The sequence below is a fragment of the Poromitra crassiceps genome (genome assembly GCF_964638095.1).
Source record: "Poromitra crassiceps genome assembly, chromosome: 2".
NCBI classification, from domain to species: Eukaryota; Metazoa; Chordata; class Actinopteri; order Beryciformes; family Melamphaidae; genus Poromitra; species Poromitra crassiceps.
Genome location: NC_139624.1, coordinates 107,915,905 through 107,942,184, shown reverse-complemented (window position 1 = coordinate 107,942,184; position 26,280 = coordinate 107,915,905). Strand labels below are relative to the sequence as shown.

Below are 26,280 nucleotides of genomic sequence, written 5' to 3'. Positions count from 1 at the left end.
ATTTCAAATCTTCACAGCAGCCTTGAATGAGTCACAATTCGCCTTTGTTTTTTCAGAACTTTCTACATGGTGTTATTTTTACTCTGGCACAGTGTAGACTGCTGCATAGTGTGTGGACTTCACAGTTGAATAAACGAATGCCAAAGTGTTGAGGCTCTGGGGCAGTAGAAATCCTAATAAACATTCACCCTCGTCCCACTGTCAAAAAAAATACAGATGGATACAGTCAAGTTCACACTTATAATTCCCCCTCTAGAGATCATTAAGAAAATTGCCAGACAAAAGGTTATCCTTTAAACTCCCATTTCCCTACTCAACCAAAGAACAGTTCTGATTGTTGACGGCTTTACTCCGTCTGGGTCTGAGTTGTGTACCATTATTTACCATCAGTCAACCATGTAGTTTACACTACAGCAGAGTAAATACTAGCCAAATCTCCTCCACACCCGGAAAGCCACTGGGATGCAAACAGTAGCAGAGACTCCAGATGGGTCCGACTTTCAAATATTAAATAGAATCAAAGTGGAATTTCAATAAGTTACATGTACTTAGGAAGACTTTACTTAGCAAGACTTTAATTCATTTTGCAAGAAAGTGTGGCCATGCGTAACAACAAAGCTACATGTACAGTATATTTTAGAAGAGAACAGTCTCCTTCTGTTTGTTTGTCAGCAGGATATCTCAAAAAGTTATCAGCAGATTTGTACGAAACTTTGTAGAACAGTAGGTCATGGGCCAACGTAGAACTGATTAACTTTCCACGTCCACTGTCCAAAAGGGCGCCTAACTTCCAAACATAATCACCATGAACACCATGAAACTTTGTAGAAAGGTTGGTCATGGGCCAAGGCCAAGTGATAAACTTTCCACGCCCACTGTCCAAAATGGGCGTGGTAATGGGCATGGCCAATCACAATTCAAATGTAGTTTCTATTGCAAGGTAAATAAACTGACTCTGAAAAAGACATCTAACTTCCACGATACTTTGTAGAAAGGTTGGCAGAGGTACGCACTCTACCGAGTGCCCTCTATTCTAGGATTGTCCATCTATCATGCGATAAGCAGAACAGGAAAATGGTTTAACCTCATCAAGATGTGGATTTGGTCCCGTGTCTTCCCATCGCTCACCAGCTTTCCCCGCGTCTTTACATCCCCCCCAGATAACACTGCCAATATCCTGACACGGAGGGGCGGGTTCAGCCGGCGAGAGATGAGCCTGTACTTCCTGCCTGTGGTGATCTCAGACAATGACTACCCCATCCAGAGTAGCACGAGCACGCTGCTGGTGCGCGTGTGTGGCTGCGACAGCCGGGGCAACATGCAGTCCTGTAACCCCGAGGTGCTGCCCTTCTCCGACGGCCTCACCACGGGGGCGCTAGTGGCAATACTGCTCTGTGTTATCATCCTCCTCAGTGAGTACAACTCCCCGTGTGTGTGTGTGTGTGTGTGTGTGTGTGTGTGTGTGTGTGTGTGTGTATGTGTGTGTGCGTGCGTGCGTGTCCGTGTGTGTCTCCAAACCCCTTTTGAACTAGAGCTGTCACTTTTTAATTGAAATTCGAATGTAACTTCGTATGTGGGGGAGGGGGGGGGGGGGGGGGGCGTTCAATATGTAATTGACACATCTGAATTAAATAGTTTTTTTTGCGGCGGGGGGGATTTCTTTTTAATGTAATTCCTTGATGATCCAGCAGAGGGCGCTCCGTTCTAACAGCTTGACCTATCCTGACCACCTGACATGTCTTGACACAAGTTGTTGTTTGATGAGAGACACAAGACAAAATGGAGGCGGAGGAAGATTCAGCCGATGCAGACTGATGCAGACAACAACAAAGCCAGGAGCAGACAATCACAACACTAGCCTCAACGCCACTCATCAGTAATTCTTCCTTCTTCGTCTGGGAGGTCGGCTCAAATGGCTGCACGCATATTCACCTTATGTTCCAACACAGGGGTCAGCCAGTTACTTCCTATTGTGTTTACACTTCCTGTGACAGTACAGTACGCGATATTTTTTTCCGGATGATGGCGAAGGCTGGAGGCACCCTCTCTGCCTGTGATTGGCCTAGCGTCAAACGTTCCTCCAATCACATTCGCTTGGCTATCCTGCGTCTCTTTCTACAGTCGTGGTCAGACTCATTGGGTCAGACAGACAGCAGTTTCGTTTGCTAGCATGCATGAAAGACGCCACTGTGTGTTTATGTTTTTGATATAGTCTGGTCTCTGGTTTATAATCCTGCCGCTACTCTTGGCAGTGCAGGTATGTAGCCTACAGACAAATAAAAAAGAAAAGATTCATGAGAATTGATCAAGGGTGATATAAAAACAGTGTCAATGCCCATTTACAGTGAACTTTAATTCAACTCATTCTAACACAAGAGTGACATGTATTTGAATTGAAATATTAATCAGAGCAACAATGTGATTACATTTGGAATGACAAGAAACAAATACACATCTGTGCAATAGGCTATAATACCCCGTTCAAGACAACTCGGACCGTGAATTGAGGCCAGAATTACAGCTCGGAAATTCGGGTATCATTCAGAGCTCCGGTTTCTCCGAGTTGGCGTCACAGCCACATCACAATGGCTACTTGCATCGTTAATGATAATCACAGAATTATTATAAAGATGTTTGTTGATGTTTTAACACACAAGTTGAGTTCTTAATTATGTAATGTTAACGTTTCATATGTGTTTGTATCATCTGTGTTTCGCTCTGTGTGAAATTCAGCATTCAGCATGTTCGGTTAGCATTGTTCGCTAGTAGGTAGCTACCATGCTAACGCGGGTTGCTATAGCAACAGTTTGGGCTTTTCCCCCCAGCGGGAGGTGCAGCGTGAACGCAAATCTGTCCAGGGCGGAGGTTCCGTGTTGAAACCTCCGGCGGGCCGAGTTGTCATGAATGCGGTATAAGTATAGGCCTAAGTAACTCAGTTATAGGGTTTGCAATTGTAACGTTCTCATGCTTGTTGATTTAATGATTGTTTTGCACCTGCTGCTCACGTTATGAATAAATGCTTAGATGACCATAGCCTCAGCAACAACTAAGTGCATGTTAGCTGTCCAGCAAACACACCACTAATATCTATAGGAATCATGCTTGGAAGTAGCCTACTTTCCCCCCCGCTGCATCGTGACATTGAATTAAAGTATATTTAGGCTCGTTTGAGATACTTCTGGCTCACCTGGAAAGAAGGTGGGAGCAGCTAGCAGTACTAGTCACAGTGTTTTGAACAGGAAGTCATAACACAACTGGGTCAAGTGGGCGGGGCTACATAAGGCGAATACAACGTTATAAAATGGGACCTTCTTCGGCTGTGTCATTTTGGGTTTCAACTGCTCCACAGTGCCAGATGTATCGGTTTGGTGCTCAGTGGTGGTGTATTGCAGTTTACAATTTTGAGCATCAGCTCTGGCATGTGAATAAGGGCTCGCTATTGGAAACTACAGAATATTCTGGAATACCATGGCCCCGGATACTTTGATAACAACGTTGTGTTGGAGGTAGGTACAGTTTTATTGTGTTACTTGAGTACAACAACAAATCTGTGGACACACCTGCTAGCGAGTCACCCCACTCACGTTACATAGGCTATCTCTTATGTGACGTGTAACGTAATCTTTATGGGGCCGGAATTAACCAATTAACTTTGGATATAATCGAACAAATTGCGGGTCAATTAAAGTTCGTTTGAACTTTATTTTTGGAAAAAGTGACAGCTCTATGTTGAACCTTCTTGGCATTCTGTGTAGGGCTGGGCAATAATGTTATATTGATATTGTGATATTAGACTAGATAAAGTCTTAGATTTTGGATATTGCAATATTGTGATATGGCAGCACAAGTGTTTTCCTGGTTTTAAAGGCTGCATTACAGTAAAGTGATGTCATTTTCTGAACTTTGCACACTTTCGGGGATGGGGCACCGCTGCTAAATGTATGTAGAGGAAACCCTGCTATATAATAATATAATAGTGCTGCAATATTGATATCAAGGTATTTGGTCAAAAGTATTGTGACACATTATTTGATTTTGTCCATATCACGCAGCCTAATAAAAGCGTGTGTGTGTGTGTGTGTGTGTGTGTGTGTGTGAGTGTGTGTGTGTGTGTGACATCTCACATGTGGCTTTGACTTACAACTGAACATTTAGCCCACTTTGTAGAAAACACCAAGATATATAAATACTGTATTGTGTGTCGCCATTCAGCCTAAAAATACCAAGATCAGATTTTTGGTCCATATCGCCCTGCCCTAATTCTGCGTCCTAGTAATCTGTACGATTCTTTAGATTGTTTATTTCTGGGACATCTTTGGTACTAAGCGCTCATTGCTGTGGTGTTTCTGCACTGCAGTTCCCAGAGGTCACATGTCGATCAAACAGTGTGGGAGGAGCTTAGATTGTCCATCAATGCAGTTTGAGTTCCTGTAGGTGGCACTTTGTTCTTTGGCTGTTCAGCCATGGTGCTATCGCTGCTCATGCTAACTATAATCAGTACTTCCTTTATTGCAAACAAACCGCTCTTGCTGCTTCCTGCATTATATCAATAGAGTAAGTGTTAAGAATAGAATAGAATAGAATAGAATATAACTTTGTTGTCCACTACAGTGGACATTTGCATTTCACTTCACAGGTTGGTTAAAATGTGACACCACACCACACCAAATAAAATAAAGTAAAGTAAAGTAAAATAATGTTAGGGTTGTGCTACAACCCGGGTTTTACGAGTGAGAACGAGAGCTCTCACTAGTACCTACAACGCTGCGACGCAGCCCTATGGAAGACTGTCATTCTGCTCCAAAATTACTTTTCATTAAAACCGACCACCCACCCGTAGGTGGCGTGGTACCCCCCTGGGGCTGACACGGATCCACGTGACTACGTCACGTCCTGTCAGCCCAGGGATAATCACTCTAATTTCTTCCAGCCTGCTGAGATCCGACGCACCCCGTGACGCATCGACACAGCAAGGCTGGGTAGTGAGAGCTCTCGTTCTCACTCGTAAAACCCGGGTTGTAGCACAACCCTAACGTTTTACTTCGTTTCGAACTCAAGCTCTCACTAGTGCCTCAATTCAACCGACCTTGCTGCCGGCAGCACCCACAGGGCGACCCGAAAGGCACCGGTGAACCACGGCCATATGGCAACGTTTATGCCTAACCGAATGACATATTAGAGTGGCAACGATACTACTTTCTTGCCACCGACAGCACCGCGTGCGCGAACTGCGAACCGGACACGTCGAGACTGTAGTACCTGACAAAAGTGTGATGAGAGGACCATGAGGCCACGGCACACATGTCCTCCACCGACACACCACGCAACAACGCAGAGGATGTCGCAACACCTCGCGTAGAATGCGCCTTGATACCCTCCGGGGGAACCTTGCCCACGGCAGAGTATGCCAACGCGATCGCCTCCACTATCCAGTGTGATAAGCCATCCTTGGAAAGGGGTCCGCCCTGGGCCCTTTGCCAAAAGCAAACCAACAGCTGATCTGTAATGCGTAATGAATGTGTCCTGTCCACATAGGCCGAGAGCGCCCTTACGGGGCACAGCATGTGCAAACGTCTCTCCTCACCTGAACTGAACGGCGGGGGACAGAATGCCGATAAGACTATAACCATAGACCTATAGCTGGCATTAATATTCTTGGGCTGGTACGCCGGGTTAGGTCGCAACGTAACCCTGCGCCCATCGTCCCCAAAAACCATACAGGCCTGCTGCACCGAGAGGGCAATCAGGTCACCGACTCTCTTTCCTGACGATAAGGCCAGCAGCAGCGCGGTCTTTAAGGACAGAACCTTTAAATCGGCGGAGTCCAAGGGCTCAAACGGATGACCCGTTAGCCCGTCCAGCACCGTAACCAGGTCCCATTTGGGAAAAACGCACCGCAACGGCGGGCGCAGTTTACGCGCCCCCTTCATGAAGCGCGAGACCAAAGGGCACACCCCCACGGGGGTCCCTTCAATCCCCCTGTGGCAAGCCGAAATCGCGGCTACGTACACCTTAAGCGACTGCGGGGACTGGCCCGCGTCAAGCAAGCTTTGAAGGAAACAGAGAACTGGGCGCACACTGCAGTTCACTGGATCCACACCCTTACTTGTGCACATCGCGAAAAAACCTGCCACTTGTACGCGTACTGAGTGCGGGGTCGAAGCAGCCCTAGCACTCCGAATAGTGCGCACCACATTGTCGGGCAAGCCCTGTGCTAGCAACTGGTCCCGTTCAGGAGCCAGACCGCTAGCTTCCACCTGCCTGGGGAGGGGTGGAACACCTCCCCCTCCGCCTGGGATAGGAGATCGGCCCGTACCGGCAACGCCCAGGGCGGATCTTGCGCCAGGGAGACCAGGTCCGCAACCCATGTCAGCCTGGGCCAAAACAGACTAAAACGAGCCGGAGGCGCTGTTCCCTCACCCTGTCCAACACCTGACGGATCAGGGGGGTCGGGGGAAACGCATAGAGCCCCTCCCTCGGCCACGCGTGCGCTTTCAGCGCGTCATGACCTAACGGGGGCTGTCCTCCTGGATCGAGAACCACAGTGGGCAGTGTGTCGCGCGCCGCGATGCAAGAGATCGACGCAGGCGCGACCAACCTGGCCCAAACCTGTTCCATCACCCGAGGGTGGAGGCACCACTCCGTATAACGGGGATTGCCTCGAGACAGCAGGCCGGTCGTAACTCCGCCGTCCCGGCAGATAGACCGCTGACACTGAAAGGAGATGGGGATACACCCACAGGTGAATCCCCGCTATGGTTCAGCGCCCCCGACCGCACACCGCCCTGTTTGTTCAGGTGGGCGATCGCTGCCATATTGTCCGAGCGAATCAGCACATGGTGCCCATGTGTGAGCCGCTGGAAGTGTTACCTCCGCAGGCTGGGGGGACTGCGGAGGCAACGTTCTCTTTCGAGTCTGGCCGCACGCGGACTTGTTCGGCAGTGCGGTCCCCAAGAGAGCTCCCAACCAACAATGGGCCCACGACGCCACTCCTGTCAGAGGAACCCTGCGATGACGGTCCCCGGCCGAGTCCAGGCGAAGCCTGAGAACCATATTTGGACCACGGGAGCATGTGTAGCCTCCCCAGCGGGAGCACATGCAGTGCTGAGGCCATCAGGCCCAACATCACTGTGCACTGATGCACTGACACCGAGGGCACAGACCTAACGTCCTTGGCTTGCTGTCCGAACCGTGCAAGCCTGTCGCTCTTGCGAAAGGCTCGCAGGAAGTCTAGCTCGAGCCCCAGGAAGGTTGCCGCCTGCGCTGGGACGAGGCAACTCTTCTGCCAGTTCACCAAACACCCTAAGGTTTGCCGGTGATCGGTCACCACCTTGGTATGTTCCGTGGCACGGACCCTCGAGTCGGCCGCTAAGCGAACGTCGTCGAGATATAGGAAGACGCGGATCCCCCTCGCGCGGACGGGAGCCAAGGCTGTCTCCACGCACACCGTGAGGGTTCGCGGGCTCAAAGACATGCCGAATGGCAAGACACAGAACTCGTAAGCCTTCCCCAGGAAGGAGAACCTCAGGTATTTCCTGTGTCTCCTGACCACGTGGACATGGAAGAACGCACCTTTCAGATCCCCGGAAGTAAGAAATCCCCCTGTCTCAACTCGTTGAACAGGCGGGGAAGAGAGCATTCGGAACGGGACTTCCTCAGCGTCTTTTTGAGACGCCGAAGGTCCAATTTTGGGCGCATGGAGCCGTCCTTCTTGGGCACGATAAGTACCTGTGGTAGAAAACCCAAGCGCACATCTGCCTTGGGAACCGAGCGAATCGCCCCTCTGGCGAGGAACGAATAACCTCCTTCTGGAGTATGTCCATGGCCTCCCCCTCCACGGTCAGATTGGGGGTCCCGTCGAACGTGGGTGTGGGCCTGGCAAACTGTAGAGCGTATCCCTTCTGGAGGGTGTGCCGTAATGGGGACGGGGAACATAGATGCTCCCAGGCATCGAGCCTCCCGTCATGAGCATATTGCTGGGCACCGGGACCTTTTGATCCGGTACCCTGATGGGGGGGCGGGACATGAGAGGCTACGCCCCCCCCCCGCCGCATGGTCAGTTCCGTAGAAGCTGTGCATGCTGGGGGAGAACTTCTTACGCAAGCTCTGCCTACTGACGCGCTGTTGTATCGAAGTAGCCCCCCGCCCCCTCCTGCCGTGCGACTTTCGCAGGCTGGGGGGCCTGCGGAGGTAACGTTATTTCTCGAGACTGGCCGCACGTGGAGCTGTCCGACAGTGTGGCCCCCAGGCGAGCTCCCGACCAGCAATGGGCCGTCGGTGCCATTGATGGTGGGCTGTCCTAGGAGCCTCTAGCCGAGGCCAGGCCGTAGCCATGGACCAAGGCGAGCCTTGATGATGGGTATGAGACCCTGGGCGAGCTCCCGACCGAACTCGGGCCTTGGGCACCGAGGACGGTGGGTCTAAAGCTACAAGCCGCAGGCTGGAACTGAGCCCAGCCTTGGTGAGCCAACCGGTGGGCTTGACCTGAGCGCTGCCAACCGAGGCCAGGCCATGGCCATGGACCAAGGTGCGCTGTGCCCCCTGCCAGGCTCCCTGCACTTGCAGGGGGCGCCCCAACAAGGGAGTGCGACCCATGGAGAGCTCCCAACCACCCCGGGCCTTGGGCACCAAGGGCGGTGGGCTTGTCCTTAGAGCTACAAGCCAAAGGCTGGCACTGAGCCCAGACCTTGGGGAGCTATAACCCCTGCTGGACGCGTAGCGCCAGCACGGGGCGGTACGTCTATTGTAGCGGGGGTAGCTCGCGCCCAATGTACTTAGCACACAGATACTAACTGCACGGGTGCACGCCAGCTATCTGCAACAATACTATAGTTCTGTGCTAAACAGTACTAATGCTATCTGCACGTATGCGAGCTAGCTTTCACACTCTTTTGAGAGCGGACCTTGGTCCGCTCTCAGTGTTGCGTGCTATTTGCACGCAACACTTAGCAGACAAGCAAGCTGGCTAAGATGGCGTAATAACTGAGAGAAGTCAACACAACTTTTAGCTAGCGTACTTCGCTCAGCTAAATCTCCGTGTGCCCCCTTAGGGGCCGACGCCAGTAAAATCTACACTACAAGCAGTATGTAGGTCCCAGCAACGCCTGTGCAGCGTGCTCATGCCCTTAGGCAGTGCACACATCATTTCATTGTGCCGGTCGTAACCGGCCAGCGTAGCCTCACAGCTAACACAGCACCTAGCTGTTCCCCCCTCTCTCTGCTAACAGGAATAACGGGGTTACCGTGTAAGCAATAGCCTGCGACGGTAAGAAGCTGGAGTGCTACAACACTAGATACTGGCTGCACGGGTAGCAAGCTAGCTATCTAGCTAACTGAAGAGCATGGCTTCTAGCTACTACTCTTGCTTACCGCGCGCCCTACACAGAGGTAGTCGTTACCCTGTCTGGGGACGCAGCCAGATAGCTGGAGTGCTACAAGCTAGTCCAAGCTAGCTGCACTGAGCAACTCGCTAACTATCTATTTAACGTTACTCCTGGAGTAACGTGCGCGCTCTGACAATATAGCCGGCGCCTAAAACAAGCAAACGGACGCTAACGACACGGGTGCACGCTAGCTTATCCGCAAGAACCAGGCTGGCTAGCCTATTGTTCTAGTGCTACACTGTAAGCTAACAGCACGTATGCAACCTAGCCTAACAGTTTTGAGCGCGGACATAAGTCGGCCCTCAAACGATAACGCTGCCCCAGCCAGGGGAGCGAAGCAAAGCTACACAGCGGCAGCAATAACCACTACACGGCGGTAGCAGCAGAACTACACGGCGGTAGCAATAAACAGTTAACTAAGGAAGATACTCTTAGCTTTTAGATGACTTGTTCCGACGCCGCTGGTGAAGGGTACAGGATCGGGTCCCCGAAGCCTGCTTTATCCCGTCCACGCAAACCTCTTGAGGTGGGCAAATCAGCCGGAACGAGCCTAGTATCTAAAGCTATGTAAGAGAGCTAACTCAGAGTTAACCGCGGAGCTTTAGAAAACACGTCTTCTCAGCGGCTGGAAGAAAACGTAAGTGATTATCCCTGGGCTGACAGGACGTGACGTAGTCACGTGGATCCGTGTCAGCCCCAGGGGGGTACCACGCCACCTACGGGTGGGTGGTCGGTTTTAATTAAAAGTAATTTTGGAGCAAAATGACAGTCTTCCATAGGGCTGCGTCGCAGCGTTGTAGGCACTAGTGAGAGCTTGAGTTCGAAACGAAGTAAAACATAAAATACACACAATAGATAATGTCCCAAAAATCTAAAATATAATAAGAACAATGAATGTGTTGGGTGATGAAATGTTTTGAAACATGTTTTGTGAAATATTCTCATAGATACTTTAATTGAATCAGATGCACAATGTTACTGGATGTATTTGTTAGTTGTTGGGTCCTTTTTAATATCTAATGAATCAACAGTGATGAAAGCCACCGCCACTCGATAAGACATTACTTTACATACGGTACTTGACTATATGCAGCGATTCTCCCTCAGAAAATAGATCAGTGTTTGAAAGCTGCTTTCATTAGCAAATAAATCCACTTGACAAAAAGGTCTTTGTATAGTTCCCTGGTAAAGTAGGTCACATGCTATTTCCTGACATCCTAAAGCACCACTTCAGCCCTCTTTGTGATCTAATGCAGTGTATAAAAGCATACAGTGCAGAACAGCAAGAGCGCATATCGTTTTACCAAGCAAAAAGCAGAGATGTGTAGTGCTTATGTTCAAGGGCATATCAATAAGTAATGGGTTTCAACTGTCATTGAACCTTACTACCTTGCTTGGCCAGGCGTAGCCTACTTGAACAACAGTGTTTTTATGCTTACTGGACACTGTGAATGTGGGATATCACACTGGACCTCATAAAGGGTGTCACACTGCCAGAACCGCCCCTCGTGATGGTTCGCCTGGCCGGGGAAGTCTAAGACAAACCTCATCATTGCACTCACAAAGCTAGAAGAATCCAATGAGATGACCCAAATTGGCTTTTATTTTGAAACGCTTGCGTGAGTCTGCTTCTTTCTGTAGGTGGGCTATCCAACCAAACTCATGTTCTCGTAAATTGTGGGGGGAAATTAACATGTGCATCTGTGTGTGTATGAGACGTGTACTGGGTTGGATATTTTCTTATCAGGTTTGTTGATTTTGTTTTTCTATCTTGCTTTTTGGACCTGCACTGCATTTCCTTTTTATCTTTTGACAGGCTTTATTTTTTATGGGAAATATTTTACCCAAATTGATCAGTCCTGTACAGTAGGTTTAAAGACTCCTGCTATGGTGCAGATGCTGTTTGGAGTGATTTTCAGTCAAATGCATGCTGAAGAATGAGTGCACAGTATGTTACACTGTAAAAGTGGAGGTTACGGCATGAGGTTCTCATGAGGCCCCCCAGCAAAAACAATTGCCCACCTCTGCTCTACAACCATGTATTGACAGGCTTTCCCTTTGCATGTCCGGTGGCTGGACAGATCTTCTCCCCCCAGACTGCAAGCACTGAAGGTTGAGCATGCTCTCCTCTTGAGCGAAATATCATGACATCTGCTCATTATCCGACGCTTTTCGCGCTTGAACCCCCCCTGACAGTCTGTCTCATTCACCTCCGCTTGACTGCGACAGGCAGGCGCTGAGCTGGAACGGCTCCCCCTAACTGGCCCTCCTCATTGCAGCCCTGCACGCTGTCTAAAAACGTGGCACTGGTCAGTCACAAATGCTGGTGCAGAACCTTTTTAAAGAGCCACCCCCGCCCAGCACCCCACCCCGTGGTGAAGGCAGTAATTAACACCTGGGGGGGGGGCAAGTAGACAACTATATACCTGCTGTGAGGAAACAGCCAAAGGAAGCGGGGGCAGGAGAGTGGGAGGACAGGTGAAGCAGGATGCCAGTCCCAAATGAGAGATTGCTGCCCCTTTTTTCAGGAGAATTATGAGTTCATTTAAAAGCTTGCTCTCTCACATCACCACTCTCTGGAAGGAATGCAGTCTCTGGTTGTCTTTTACTGCAATGAGATATGAATTTGTGTGCAAGAGCAGGAAGTCGGGGGGGGGGGGGGGGGATTCACGCGAGATCATCATCTATGGTTGAATCCAAACCAATGGTGGTTCACACTAATCAGCGTCCAGAGGCAGCTATACGGCAGGATTTAGGTGTGACGACAGCAAGAAGCGAGTATGGAAGCCTCTGATAGAGGTGATAGACAAAATTTGGTTTATCCAATCACCTGACAAGTACCTTTTTGAAAAGGACGACGATTCTGTGAAAACAAACCATCTGGCATTTTAGAGCTACAATATCAATGTACATAATTTTAAACAAAATTCTTAATTTGAAAACCTTGTTGCCTTGGAAAACTAGAACGACCGCAACGCGGACTTATGCCTCCGCCATTAGTTCATTCTTGAGTCCAAATCGCCATTTGAGGCAAATTGGAAGAAATTCCGTCAAGGCGCTCTTGAGATGTTGCATTACAGAGCTTGGGTGTGTGAGGTCACAGTGACCTTGAACTTTGACCACCAAAATGTAATCAGTTCATCCTGACAAGTGGACGTTTGAGGCAAATTCGAAGAAATTCCATGATTGATTGATTGATTGACTTTATTTGGTGAAATGTCAACAAAGATACAGGGGACAGACAATCACCAAGGATAAAAACACAATAAAGCCTGGCTATAATAAGCACTGGCTTATTTCCATTGCGGTCCTCAACAAACAACAGAGAGACAAAAACATCACACGATTGGGAATCACCTTCTATACTCAAATTAAGACTATTACATTATTACTAGATTGAATAGGAAGAATGGCACGCTTGAATATTATACAATACATAAACATTTGTTGTTACATGTAAGGAATTAACATACGTAGAAAACAAGAAAAATTAGGATGGGGAGGGAGTGGGTTTGCTGGGAACCGGGGTTTAGCAGTGGGGAGGGGGGGGGGGGAAGCTCGTCCTCATTGGACTGGAGGCTATGTTATCGGCTCATAGCAGCATCCATGTGTCATGGCTCCAATACGCTGTGATCGAGAGAAGGGGGGGGGGGGGGGGGTGGGGGTGAGCGTCTAGTGGGTAGTTGCAAGTGCTGATAGGCTGGACCGAACGGCATGAGGGGGGAGGGTAGATTGTGTGGGTGTGTGCGTGTCTGTTTGAGTGAGCGGAATGCGGTCAGGAATGTCCATATGTCCTTGTGTGCAGTAGGTCTGATAAGGGGGCCGTTTCTTTCCCGGTTGGTAAGCGAAAACATAGCGGTCGCTATGGATACAGCCTTGTCCAAAGTCCTTATCTTGCAGATGTTTAGGTAAAGGGTGAACTGTGGCTCCTCGTTGCCACAAGCCCCTCCACGGGGAGAATTTTCATACACCAACAGGCAGTTTAGGGAGTCCGAAAAAAAAGCAATGATGGATAATTTGGTTATCCGAGTGGAAAGTATATTCCAAATATTTCCCTCGGAGCTCATCTCTTCAACTTAAAACACTTCCATCAAGACATTCCTGAGATATCGCGTTAACAAGCTTGAAAATGGCATTCGAGAGGTCACAGTGACCTTGACCTTTGACCTTTGATCACCAAAATGGAATCAGTTCATCCTTGCGTCCAAGTCGATGTTTGAGCCAAATCAGAAGAAATTATATCAAGCTGTTCTTGAGATATTGCGTTAACGAACTTGGGAATGGCGTTCGTGAGGTCACAGTGACCTTGAAGTTTGACCATCAAAATGTGACCAGTTCATCATTGAGGCCAAGTTAATGTTTGAGGCAAATTTGATTAAATTCCGTCAAGGCATTCGTGAGATATGGCGTTAACAATCTTAAAATGCCGTTGGAGAGGTCACAGTGACCTTGACCTTTGACCTTTGACCACCAAAATCTAATCAGATCATCCTTGAGTCCAGGTGGATGTTTAAGGCAAATTTGATGAAATTCCGTCAAGGCCTTCCTCAGATATCGCGTTAACAAGCTTGAAAATGGCATTCGAGAGGTCACAGTGACCTTGACCTTTTACCACCAAAATCTAATCAGATCATCCTTGAGCCTAAGTGGATGTTTAAGGCAAATTTGATGAAATTCCGTCAAGGCGTTCCTCAGATATCGCGTTAACAAGCTTGAAAATGGCGTTCGAGAGGTCACAGTGACCTTGACCTTTGACCTTTGACCACCAAAATCGAATCAGTTCATCCTTGAGTCCAAGTGGATGTTTAAGGCAAATTTGATGAAATTCCATCAAGGCGTTCCTCAGTTATCGCGTTAACTCATTGAGTGCCAGCCACTTTTGGAGAACGGACGCTCCCAGTGCCAGAGTTTCAGAGCGTTTTCAGTGATTTCTCGAGGCCCACAGAATATTGTGTGATATTACTATGTAAACACCGAACACGCCCAAAGAACGATGAGAGTCTATTGTATCATCAGCCAAAAAAAGTTTATTGATATCATTTTCCATTCTTTAGTTATCAGCCGGAGAAGATAGGTTGATTTCAGCAAAAACAGACGTTTCAGACTAGAAGCTGAGATAATCAGCCTTTTGTGAAATGAAACATTTCAAGCACATCACTGACTCTGAAGCTAATATTTTCTGATGTAGTGACACCTCAAAAATAATTTCCTTCAATAAAAGAGCGAAAACAAAGGAATTTTGTTTGGCAAAATAATATTTTTTAGCTGCAACCAGCAGCGCTGGCCCCTGCTGCGCAGACCCTACACTTTCTTGCTGGTCTTGATTTACTGCTGGTGGGCATCAGATATTCTAGCTTGTGTTTGCCAACCAATCTGTCCATCGAGCCTGCTGTCTGGGTCTGTCTGGGTCGGTGTTGTATGCTGCCCTGCGTGCCCCACCCCCCTCGACTGCAAACCCCTCCTCCGTGGGTGTGTCTCTGGTGGCTCTGTGCTGCGTTTGCTCTCACTGAAAACCCAACTTTTTCACAGCGTTCCACGTGTATTTGTCACCGGCTCCCAGCGCTTCCAACTGAGAATAATAACAACTCCACAACTAATCATGTGGACGGTCTATCGCAGCGGAGACGGAGGGGCTCAATTGTGGCAGCAGATTGGCTGCTGCAGGCACAGCTAACGTTATGCTTCATGCATATCGATGCATACCGATGCGGTTTCCATGTCCCCACGGCTGCTTCTCTGTTTTTTTCCTCACCTTTCTCTAATCTGGAGAGCACTGAGAGGAGGTGTGCCGGTCGTTCCTGCGTATCAACCCTCGCAAGGCGGCCGGCCCGGACGGCATCCCCGGGCGGGTCCTCAAGGCCTGCGCCCACCAGCTGGCAGGCGTATACACAGACATTTTCAACCAGTCTCTCTCCCTCCGAAGAGTTCCCTCCTGCTTCAAAAGAGCGACAATCATCCCCATTCCCAAGCAGCAGAAAGTGACCAGCCTCAACGACTGGCGCCCAATAGCCTTCACGCCAATAGCCAGCAAGTGCTTTGAAAAGCTGGTCATATCAAAGATCCGCCCCACACTCCCCCCGGACCACGACCCGCTACAATTCGCATACCGCCCCAACAGGAGCACAGCGGATGCAGTAGCACACGTGCTCCACACCGCCCTGTCCCACCTGGAGGGGAAGGACACCTACGTAAGAATGCTGTTCGTGGACTACAGCTCAGCATTCAACACCATAGTACCCTCCAGGCTGGTATGCAAGCTCAAGGACCTGGGACTTAACACAGCAATGTGCGACTGGATCCTGGACTTCCTGACAGACCGCCGCCAGGTGGTGAGGGTGGGCAACCTCACCTCCTCCCCACTGACCATCAGCATAGGAGCGCCCCAGGGGTGCGTCTCCAGCCCCTTCTGGTACGACCTCTACACCCACGACTGCGTGGTGACTCAAACCTCTAACACCATCGTGAAGTTTGCAGACGACACAGCAGTCGTGGGGCTGATCTCGGGGAGCGACGAGACGGCCTACAGAGAGGAGGTGGGGGCCCTGGAACAATGGTGCCAGGACAACCACCTCTCTCTGAACGTCTCCAAGACCAAGGAGATCATTGTAGACTACAGGACGGGGGGGGGGGGCGCACACCCCCCAATCACCATCAACGGCACAGTGGTGGAAAGGGTGGACAGCTTCAAGTACCTGGGAGTCAATATCCACCAGGACCTGACTTGGGCCGGCCACACCGCCACTGTTGTCAAAAAGGCCCAACAGCGAATACACGGACTCAAGCGGCTGAAGAAATTTGGGCTAAGGAAAGAAATCCTCAGGGACTTCTACAGAGGCACCATTGAAAGCCTGCTGACTGGCGGCTTCACCACCTGGTACGGGAACTGTACCACCATAGACCGCAGGGCGCTACGGAGAGTGGGACGCGCGGCCCAGCACGTAACAGGATGTGAGTTGCCAGATCTGCATGAACTGTATAAACAGCGGTGCCTCAGGAGGTCCCTGAAGATCATCAAAGACACAAACCATCCCCACAACAGCCTGTTCTCCCTGTTACCCTCAGGGAGAAGATACAGGGTTCCGAAAGCACGCACAAATCGCTTGAGGAACAGTTTCTTCCCGCAGGCCACGAGACTCCTTAACACAGAGGTTCTCAAATGTTTTTCAGCCAAGGACCCCTTACAAGATAGAAAATATACCGCGGACCCCCTCATTCTGATTTGTGATTTTGGGCTAAGCTTAATTGTTTCCACGGTAACGTGCTTGACTTTTAATTTGATAGGTTTGTTATTAGAATGTAATCCATGAACCATTTTAGATTTAAAGCATAAACTATTTTCGTTGAACTATGAAGATTTTGCAAAAAAAAAATATATATATATATTTTTTTATTACATTACATTTACATTACGTCATTTAGCAGACGCTTTTGTTTTGTCCAAAGCGACTTACAATATCACAATTTGTCAACAGTCCAGAAAACCACTATGCAACACAATAAATGACAGCCAAGATATTTTGATAGACTAGCACCATGTAGGAAGTAGTTTGAGAAGGAATAAGTAACATGTAGCATTTTCTTTTTAATTATTAAAAAAAAAAAAAAAAAAAAAAAAATTACTTGAAAACTTTTCGCGGACCCCCTGGTAAAGTGCCGCGGACCCCCATTTGAGAAACACTGCCTTAACATACACAAATAGTGTAGTAGCCGTACTGTACCGTACTGTAGCTGCTACCATTACGTATGTCTAATGTTTAATTGTATGTTTAATAAGGAATATGCTATTTGCACCTGTATGTCAAATACGCCGAATTTAAAACGCCGAGTTTAATTGTATGTTTAATAAGGAATATGCTATTTGCACCTGTATGTCAAATACGCCGAATTTAAAATGTTTAAGCACGTCTAAAGTATGCACACGACATGTGCACCTATGTGCAGTGAATATGCCACTGTCTCTGACTTGTCTTATCACTATACTGCCTTATTGCTTGTTGTGTCTCTTGTTGTTTTTGCACTCATATGCCCTGTTATATTTGTACTATGTTGTAAACGGACACGTACACACTCATACATTTGACTCTCTACTGCCCACTGGTGGATGTATTGCTTAACATGATACCAACGTGAAAGACGCATGGAAGTATGTGGGCAGTGACGATTACACCGTTTGAAACAGACGCCCTTATTTACGGATGAAAATGGAGTATAATTGAGCCTTATCGCGTCCGGCCAGTCGTTTGAATGCAGCAACGTTCCGCACAAACATAGATCGGTCCGATTACTCCCCCTTTATAAATTTAAAATATGCGGGAATTTCCCAAACCGATGCACGAATCTCGCAATCCCACGCCAAATTTTAAGCCCTGCATGTATCTAGAAACGTGATATACAACATATTTTGGTTCAGAAATGTTCATATTCTACATCAGTGGATTGCTGCCGCTTTTTCAGTAGAATTATGAGTTCATTTAAAAGCTCTCTCATAGCGCCACTCTCTGGAAGGAATGCAGTCTCTGATGAAATGTCTTTGCAGGAACAGAAAGGAGATGAGATATGAAACTGTGTGTACAAGGGAATATAGGAAGTCTGGGGAAAAATATAAAAGAAATGCTCCATCCACTGCTTTGCTACAGTGAATGTGCCGTTCAAGGGAAAAGAGAAACCAAAAGATTTTTTTGCTGAATCTTTAATAATAGGAGGTGAATGCCTGAGGCAGTGCTGGGGATTTATCACCGATAGCAAATGTGTCTCCCCTCTGCGCTCCTGCTCCCCGGTGCTCTTTAATGCATGACACATGTTAGGAGGCACACATCTTATGACACACTCTCTCTCTCTCTCTGTGTGTTTTGTAGTGATCGTAGTGCTGTTTGCTGCCCTGAGGAGGCAGAGGAAGAAGGAGCCTCTGATCATCTCCAAAGAGGATGTCAGAGACAACGTCGTCAGCTACAACGATGAAGGGGGCGGAGAGGAGGACACTCAGGCCTTTGATATCGGCACGCTGCGCAACCCGGAGGTGATGGATGCTAACAAGCTGCGCAGGGACATCATCCCCGAAATGCTGTTTCCCTTTCGGAGGACATCGCCCATTAAGGATAACACGGATGTCAGAGACTTCATTAACGGGAGGCTGCAGGAGAACGACTCGGACCCCACAGCGCCCCCCTATGACTCCCTGGCGACGTACGCGTACGAGGGGAGTGGCTCCCTGGCAGAGTCGCTCAGTTCGCTGGAGTCCGCCGCCACTGAGGGCGACCAGGAGTACGATTACCTCACTAACTGGGGACCGCAGTTCAAGAAGCTGGCCGAGATGTACATAGGGAAGAACCCAGACAGAGAGACCTAGCTCACAGCCATGATAGCTCTCTTTAATGTCCTCTGTCTGTCTCTCTCACTCTCTCTGTCTAGCTAGCTAGCACCAAGCTAGCTCTCTGTCTGTTTAGGTACCTAGCCAGATATCTATCTGTCTATCTAGGCAACCCATTCTCACTCTCAACCCGTCAAATGCTGATGTTCTGTCAGGAACCCTTGCTGTCGCTTACCGATGGGAAAGGAAGCCCCCTCACCTCAGAAATCAATGGTGTGGGCGAGGCAACGACTAGTCGCGTAACCACTACTCACGTGACGACAGTACCTCATCTCACCAGACATCGACATTGCGGGCGAGATGATTGACCGCTGGAGGCCGCCATTGACAGTCTAACGTTTAAGTAGGTCAAAGGGAGGGAGAAGGGGTGGGAGTGGCGGACCTACAGTAATTGACCTTATTCTTTGCCCATACAAGGACGCTTCTGCATGACGTCATTAAGTAATCGTCTTTCCGGTTTTAGACACGGAAGTAGATTACGCCTACCGTAGTAATTTTTAGACTTGCCAAAAAGCTGTTTTCAAACAAAAAACAAACTGTTTTAATATTTGGAATATTTTAATATTTTTCGGGTGAGAACGTAACATATATGTGACCAGTTTATCAGAATAATGCCTATTTGGAAATATTTAACGAGCAGCGAGGACTGGGAGCGCTGGCTGTGCTGACCGGTCGGACTAGCTATCTGTCAAACCCTACTGTAGGCTACTGCTGGCAGTGAGAAAACACTGTCGACGTGCTTTTGTAACTAACGTTAAATGCCGACCGGGTACACCCATCGGCTCCTCGCAGCAGTAACGCTATGAACATGTAACTGAAGTTGGCCACAGTGTAGCTTAATTCTGAATGTTGCCAAACTTCATTCATTATTATAGTGACGTTTTGTTTTGAAATTGGCCGCCAACTAGGGCTGAACCGGAAGAACAAATACAATTGCGTGTAACGCGGAAGAGAGAAAAAGTGGGCGTGGTGAATAAGATGAATAACATTCCTAACTTCCAACTTTCTCGTCACGAGAGAACTGGTTCGAGCCCCGACGTGTAAAGTAGCTGGCAGTAGCCAGCTGTAGATATCTACATCTCGGGCACACCTCTTGACAAGTCGTTAAGGACCACACCCCTGAGTCCAAACCAAAATGCGTGACACATATGAATTGACCAACCACGGACCTCCTTATTTGTGTGATGCAACTCGTGAGGCGGGACATTTTGAACGATGCACCAATGCACGCAGAGAGCCGAACTTCCATAACAGCCCAGCCAATTAGAGGCTTGCCACAGGAATTCCTATGGCAAAACTTATTTGTGATTCAGACCCTCCGCTACAGAGGGTCTGACCACAGGAGACTAACCCTGTTGTAACCATTTTCAACCCCGACTCAAACCCTAACCAAGTTGTTTTACTTGCCTAAACCCAAACAAGGGCGACATGGTGGTGTAGTGGTTCACTGCCACCTCACAGCAAGAAGGTTGTGGATTCGAAACCCGGTCCATCCCAGGTCCTTTCAGTGTGGAGCTTGCATGTTCTCCCCCATGTTCGCGTGAGTTTCCGGTTTCCTCCCACCATCAAAGACTTGTATGTTAGGGGTAATGGGCGTGGGGCTAGCAACCCCACCCCATAAAAACCCACTTGCTACAGAAAGTGCTCTTCGAGGGAGATATTGGCGTAGTGTGGTAGCGGCCCTAAGCTCCACTTAGGAGTCATGCCGGGGCTTGTAACAAGGAAGTAGCGGTGGCTCCTGCAACTCGCTACCGGGCCCAGTCGCTAGTGGCAAAATGTGAGGAGAAAGGGGGACCCCACCCGTTACAAATGGCTCATTTCCACCACATTTTACTGCCCTGCACAGCTCGTCACCACTCGGCTCTAATCGTTTCGGCTCGATGGACGTTTTGCTTCCACCGCGGATCATCTGCCCCCACCCACCCCCACCCCCGCATATCTGTCCTTCGCTTATAGCCGAAGTAGGCTATACGTTACAATTAAATCCATCCACAGAACTTTTAAACTGTTTATGAAATACTGGTGCCTCTAAATGACCTACAGTGTACATGGGCGAATGTTACAATCGGCCAGGAGAATGGATATCACTTTGTAGTTAGTCAAACTCAGGCATGCGCTGCGCTGCGCACGGACGGAAGAGGCGCAACAGAGTGAAGCCTGCCCTGTAACCCGCGGCCTCTCACCAGGCAAGACCGCGGCTTTACCAAACACCCGCTGCGGCCTAGCGGAGCGCTGCAGCTCAACTAACTACAGGAGCTTGCTGAGCAGCTGACTTTTTTCACTCTGAAAACAATTGAAACCACCGCCACGACTTTATTTCACCAGAGGCGAAGGCAGCAACACAAAATACTGATGGAAATAACATAACAGAAGATAAGGTAAGCCCACTAAACTGGTATGCAGCGCATTGACAGTCAGTAGATAGAGTAAACACGATTCTGCCTCGCCAATCAGTCGTCTACAATGTTTTCACGTCACTGTATGAACCCGGGTTCACAGAATAGAACCTCGACGAAGCAGGTACGAAAAGTAGCACGACTCGACCCCAATACAACCCGGGCTGGGACAGTTTAAACCGGTGGGATGAGACAATTTATCGAGTCGAGCGGAGCGGGATCGCGCTACTACCTGCGGTGGAAATGAGCCAAAAGTGCCGGCATGGGGTCCTCACCAAACGGTTGGGAGTGAGAATGTGTTGTTCTAGCCTATCTGTCTAGTTATCTAGCTAGCTAGTTAGTTACCTGTCTAATTGATTATCTTATATACATACACATGCACAGCCACACACACATGCGCGCACGCACGCGCACACACACACACACACACACACATTCCTGCGATCCACATGTGGATGTTGAAATGAAAACCAAGACTTGAACTAAGTTGAGTTTCGTCATCATTGGAGATATATTTCCTGAAGTTTTACTGTTTTTGGTCATAATCAGTAAAGATGCCTTTGAATTTTAGGACTTTTTGTGAACAATGGTGTGGACAATGTGTTTTGTAACTGACCTGAGGGATAGTAGTATTGTATACTATCAATGTTTAATGGCAGCGGGCTGGGTTGGGGTCGGGGAGGGGTCAAACGGCTTTTCCGGCCAAATACATTAGATACTGTAAATGTACAAACTGTTTTTAATGATGGACATCCTATATACTATTTGCTATCTTTGTTTGACAAGCAATGTTCATGTGAATGGTTGGTGCAGTTTATTTGTCAAACTGTGAATTCATTTCATCATATAGGTGTAATATGTAATGGAAAAGTGTATGTTGTAGGATAAATGTCATACACTGAATTCATGCTGTTTGAATGCTGAGTCATATTGTTTTATATTTATATTTTTATACTTATTTTCTTAATAAAACAGTGGAAAAAAACTATTTTCTAGTCTGTGGCCACTTTTGATGGTTATTTTCTATTGGTTATAGTTGTCTTTGTGGTTAGTGAAATACCGACGGGGGGTGTGTGTGTGTGTGTGTGTGTGTGTGTGTGTGTGTGTGTGTGTGTGTGTGTGTGTGTGTGTGTGTGTGTGTGTGTGTGTGTGTGTGTGTGTGTGTGTGTGTGTGTGTGTGTGTGTGTGTGTGTGTGTGTGTGTGTGTGTGTGTGTGTGTGTGTGTGTGTGTGTGTGTGTGTGTGTGTGTGTGTGTTTCCATATGTTTTCAATACTAAGAAAATAAGAAAAGGGGGCCAGGGACTACACATAGCAAATCTTTCAAATGTTGGAGAGATTAAACACAGCTTGAGGAGTGATGGGAGAGATATGATGATGTTGGAAATAGAAGCAACGTTTTCAGTGCTTTTGTTGACCTTGATCCAGAATGCCAAGATGTTACAGTATGTCAAACATACTTTTCAGCCCATCGTCATTTGCATTCGCTGTATGCCAAGTTGAAAGCTTTCTTTCCTTTCTGTCTCTGTTATCATCCTTGTTAGGTCAGGTCTCCTTCTATCTCACCGACCTCTTCTGAAGAAACTCAAGCGATGTTTCTCAAGCTATCTCGCAACTCACACTATTTTGGTCAGCGGGCCATGACCGTTTGATGACCTCACGTGCATGTGACATGGCTGAGGAAAGGTATAGGCTGGCAGCACCGCACAGACAGACCATGTCAAGTTCATTGTGCACAAATAGCCTATCTCTCTCTCTTTCTCCATTCTCCCCACTGTTTCCTTGCGGCCTGGCAGCAAAGGCTTTGCAGCCCGGCATCGGTCCGCAGCCCGGGGGTTGGGAACCACTGCTCTTGGGGATTGTGCTATTATTTCTTATAAATACGATCCGGAACAAATTACATGTTGCAAGGAGATAGTTGAACAATTTTGTGAGATTATTGTAATTTGTTTTGCATCATTGTGTCACTACTTTGCTAGAACGTTTTGTGGATGACTTTTCACATACAGTATAGGCTAAGTTGGCCAATGGGGATATGTGGGGGAAAAGAAAGATAGAAAATGAAGGTAAAAAGACAATAGCGGAGTATATACTAACCCATAGCTTCCCATCCAAACCACATATTTTTTTCATTGCTGGAAACCAATTACTGTAAAAACATCTATTTTGTGTTATATATAGTCATGTCAACGTTTACATATTGGGTTGTCTCTGCTAACAAATGGTAAGAATTAATTGCTTTGGCCTGTGCGTATCTATACGATTAGAGTATCAATTTAATTTTTCATGTTACCAATATCCTGATGATACATTGTAAATCTATTATGACAGCACTGAAACTATGAAATTGCAAGAAAACAAAACACATAATTAATTGATTGGTGGCTGATACTGTACGCTGCCTTGAAAATCTATTACAGTAGTTCTTCCCACATATACCCAGCATGCTCTGCCAATTAGGGCTGTGAATCTTCACTGGCCTCACGATTCGATTACGATTAATCTGTTAACGATTCGATTCGATTCCAAGATGCATCACGATGCATCTCGATACAGCTCAAATATTGCAGCTCCAAGTACCACATCCTCAATTTTCTATATTATTACTGCACATGGCTACGTTTTCATCAATTAATACAGTCAGCTAAATATCAACTCCCTTTTTTAATTAGAAAGTGCTTTAAAATCTGATTGTCATAACTTTAAATATAAACGATTCAGCGATTATCTGTCAACGATCCGATGCATTACGACACATCCGCATTGCGATGCATCGATTATACGATTAATTTTGACACCCTATTACCAATATTGTATTTTCTCCTTTCATTTATCAAACATTTTCAGTTTATTTCACTTCACTTCATCTAGAGTACACGACATTATTTCTAACTTTAATTATTAATTATTATTAATTATTAATTTTATTATTATTATTTATAAAAAAAAAATTTATGAAGATGTTTGAGATTATGCCCCCTATCGTTGCATCGGCGCTGTTTCTAGGCCGAGCGCCTGGCGCAGCGCAAATCAGTGGGCGTGGACCAGCGCACTTGATATCGTCGTGCTGGCGCTACACGCAGCCTAAAGCATTACAACCACGCCTTTTAAGCGTAAAATTATGCACCGTCATGCTCATTGGATAACTGCAATAAACGAATCGCACGCTTGCCTTTTTAGCTCCAATTCCACTGGTCCCGCAAAACCAGACGAAAGCCAAGCGCTCTGCCCCCCCCCCTCCCTTCATCCAGTCTTGTCTGTCTCCATTATAGGCTATTATTCCATATTATTATGCTTCTCAAACCAATCTAACTGCAGTTTAAATACTGCAAGCATGTAAATACGCTACACTATAGCAAGATCAAAGTGAAAATAATGTTCTAAATGCATCAGCTAGAAAAATATAGCCTATTAGATTGGTGAAAATTTGTCCAGAAAGATATCATTTTCTCTCGCCTGCTGCAGGAAGGATGATGCACATAAATATAGCCTACATTATGTAAAGTCATTGCATAAATGTGTTTTTATTGTAAAACTAAATGTGGAGTAGGGCCAAGTTATTGGAGCGGACATCACAGTATAGCAGATGACAGTAGAAGCTTCCGAAGCGCGTTCCGCTGTCACTTATCTAAATCACGTTAAATCGACAAGGGATATTTATAGCCCCAGTAGGACATATATGTTTCACATAGGGTGGTGTTTTCATTTCGATGTTTTATTTGGTCCAATATTGAAATGTTCTACAATTGGAGGTTGTCTTACCATTACACATTATTTAGATCCTCCCTTAATATAGGTTTTCGGCTCATTTGGTTGCTATTTAGTAGCGAAATGGAGAAACACAATGCATGTTGGGACATTCACATTGCAGTGAATTTACAGCTTATTTTTTCTATGGGACTCTGAGCGAGGGAGTCAGAGACAGTCGGTATTGTGCCTGGCAGACTGAGGAGAGAGGGAGAGAGTGACACAGAGAAGGGTGACAGAGGAGAGAGCCAGAGGGGAGGGAGAGAGCCAGAGGGGAGCGCTCCGCGCAACTGGCGCACTCTGAATAGGCCTGGTTTTCAAAAGCGCAAAGCGCTAAATGTAGGCCAGGTCGGAAGATAGCAGTACGCCGGTATTTAGCGCCGACACGCCCACTCTGGCCCATTCTGGGACTGCGCCACGCCCATTCGGCCTAAAGCGCATTTGGCAGCGTAAAGCCATATTGATATCGTCCCAAAACAGGCGCAAGGCACGTTTTTTTGCGTTTAAGGCCCGTTTTAGCGCCGAAGGCTTGTGGGAGAATAGGGCCCCAAAACTTTAAATCAGGATTCTGCGAATAAAGTCAGAATTCGGAAAATAAAGTAAGGATTTTGAGATTAAAGTCAGAATTCTGAGGGGGAAAGAAGCATAATGTTACATGTCACATCACTGACGATGTCACTGATGATATAATCGATGATGGACCGGAATTTGAATGTCTAGGGTCCCTAGATTTTTGTGACATCAAAATCGGGTCACAAGCCAAAAAAGGTTGGGAACCCCTGCAGTAATGGATAATATAGCTGCATACTGTAATGGAGAGAAATCCAAATTGCCATCTTGGACACCGATGTTATGAATCATGGATGGAGAAGCAAATCCTTAATTTACACAGTCACATTAGTTTGTTGTCTTGTTACAGTATAACTGTAATCTACTACTTTGAATGAGTGGTGACTAATTGCAGTACTTTCCATACATCTTTACGTATTTTATTAGAATTGTCAACCAAACAAGATGACAAAACACAAGCTGTTTGCAGATTGTGGCACTCCCCCTTGGCAGGAGACTGAGGACTGGCAGAACCAGAACCTCTCGTCACAAGGACAGCATCTTCCCATAACTGCCATCCGCCTCTTCAACGAGGCCCGAAAGCCCCCACCATGAATAAGGACTTTACAGTATAAAGCCCCCGTGCCCCCTGAGCAGAGTCGGCTTGGTAACAGGCTGAAGATTGACCTGACACCCCCCCACTGACATGATCCTATAGCCACATACTGAAGGAAGGCTCTATGAACATCCTGCATGTTTTCTTTGCTGTTTGGATCTGCTGCTAAACTTATAATCGCTCATGTGGAACAAACATGATGGGCCCTATCTTCCCACTGTCCTT

The 26,280-nt window shown here is 47.4% G+C and overlaps 1 protein-coding gene across 2 annotated transcripts in view; it reads left to right on the top strand.

The window, feature by feature from the left end:
• Positions 1-18,729, top strand: part of LOC310789725 (cadherin-10-like) — a gene marked incomplete at both ends in the record, with an annotated part of 69,896 nt that extends 51,167 nt beyond the window's left edge. For both annotated transcript variants that reach the window (XM_083651388.1, XM_083651387.1), the window contains 2 exons: positions 1,161-1,412; positions 18,239-18,729. In XM_083651388.1, the coding sequence (XP_083507514.1) occupies positions 1,161-1,412; positions 18,239-18,729 (743 nt within the window). The remainder of the gene's footprint in view (positions 1-1,160; positions 1,413-18,238) is intronic.
• Between the last annotated feature and the right edge of the window lie 7,551 nt (positions 18,730-26,280).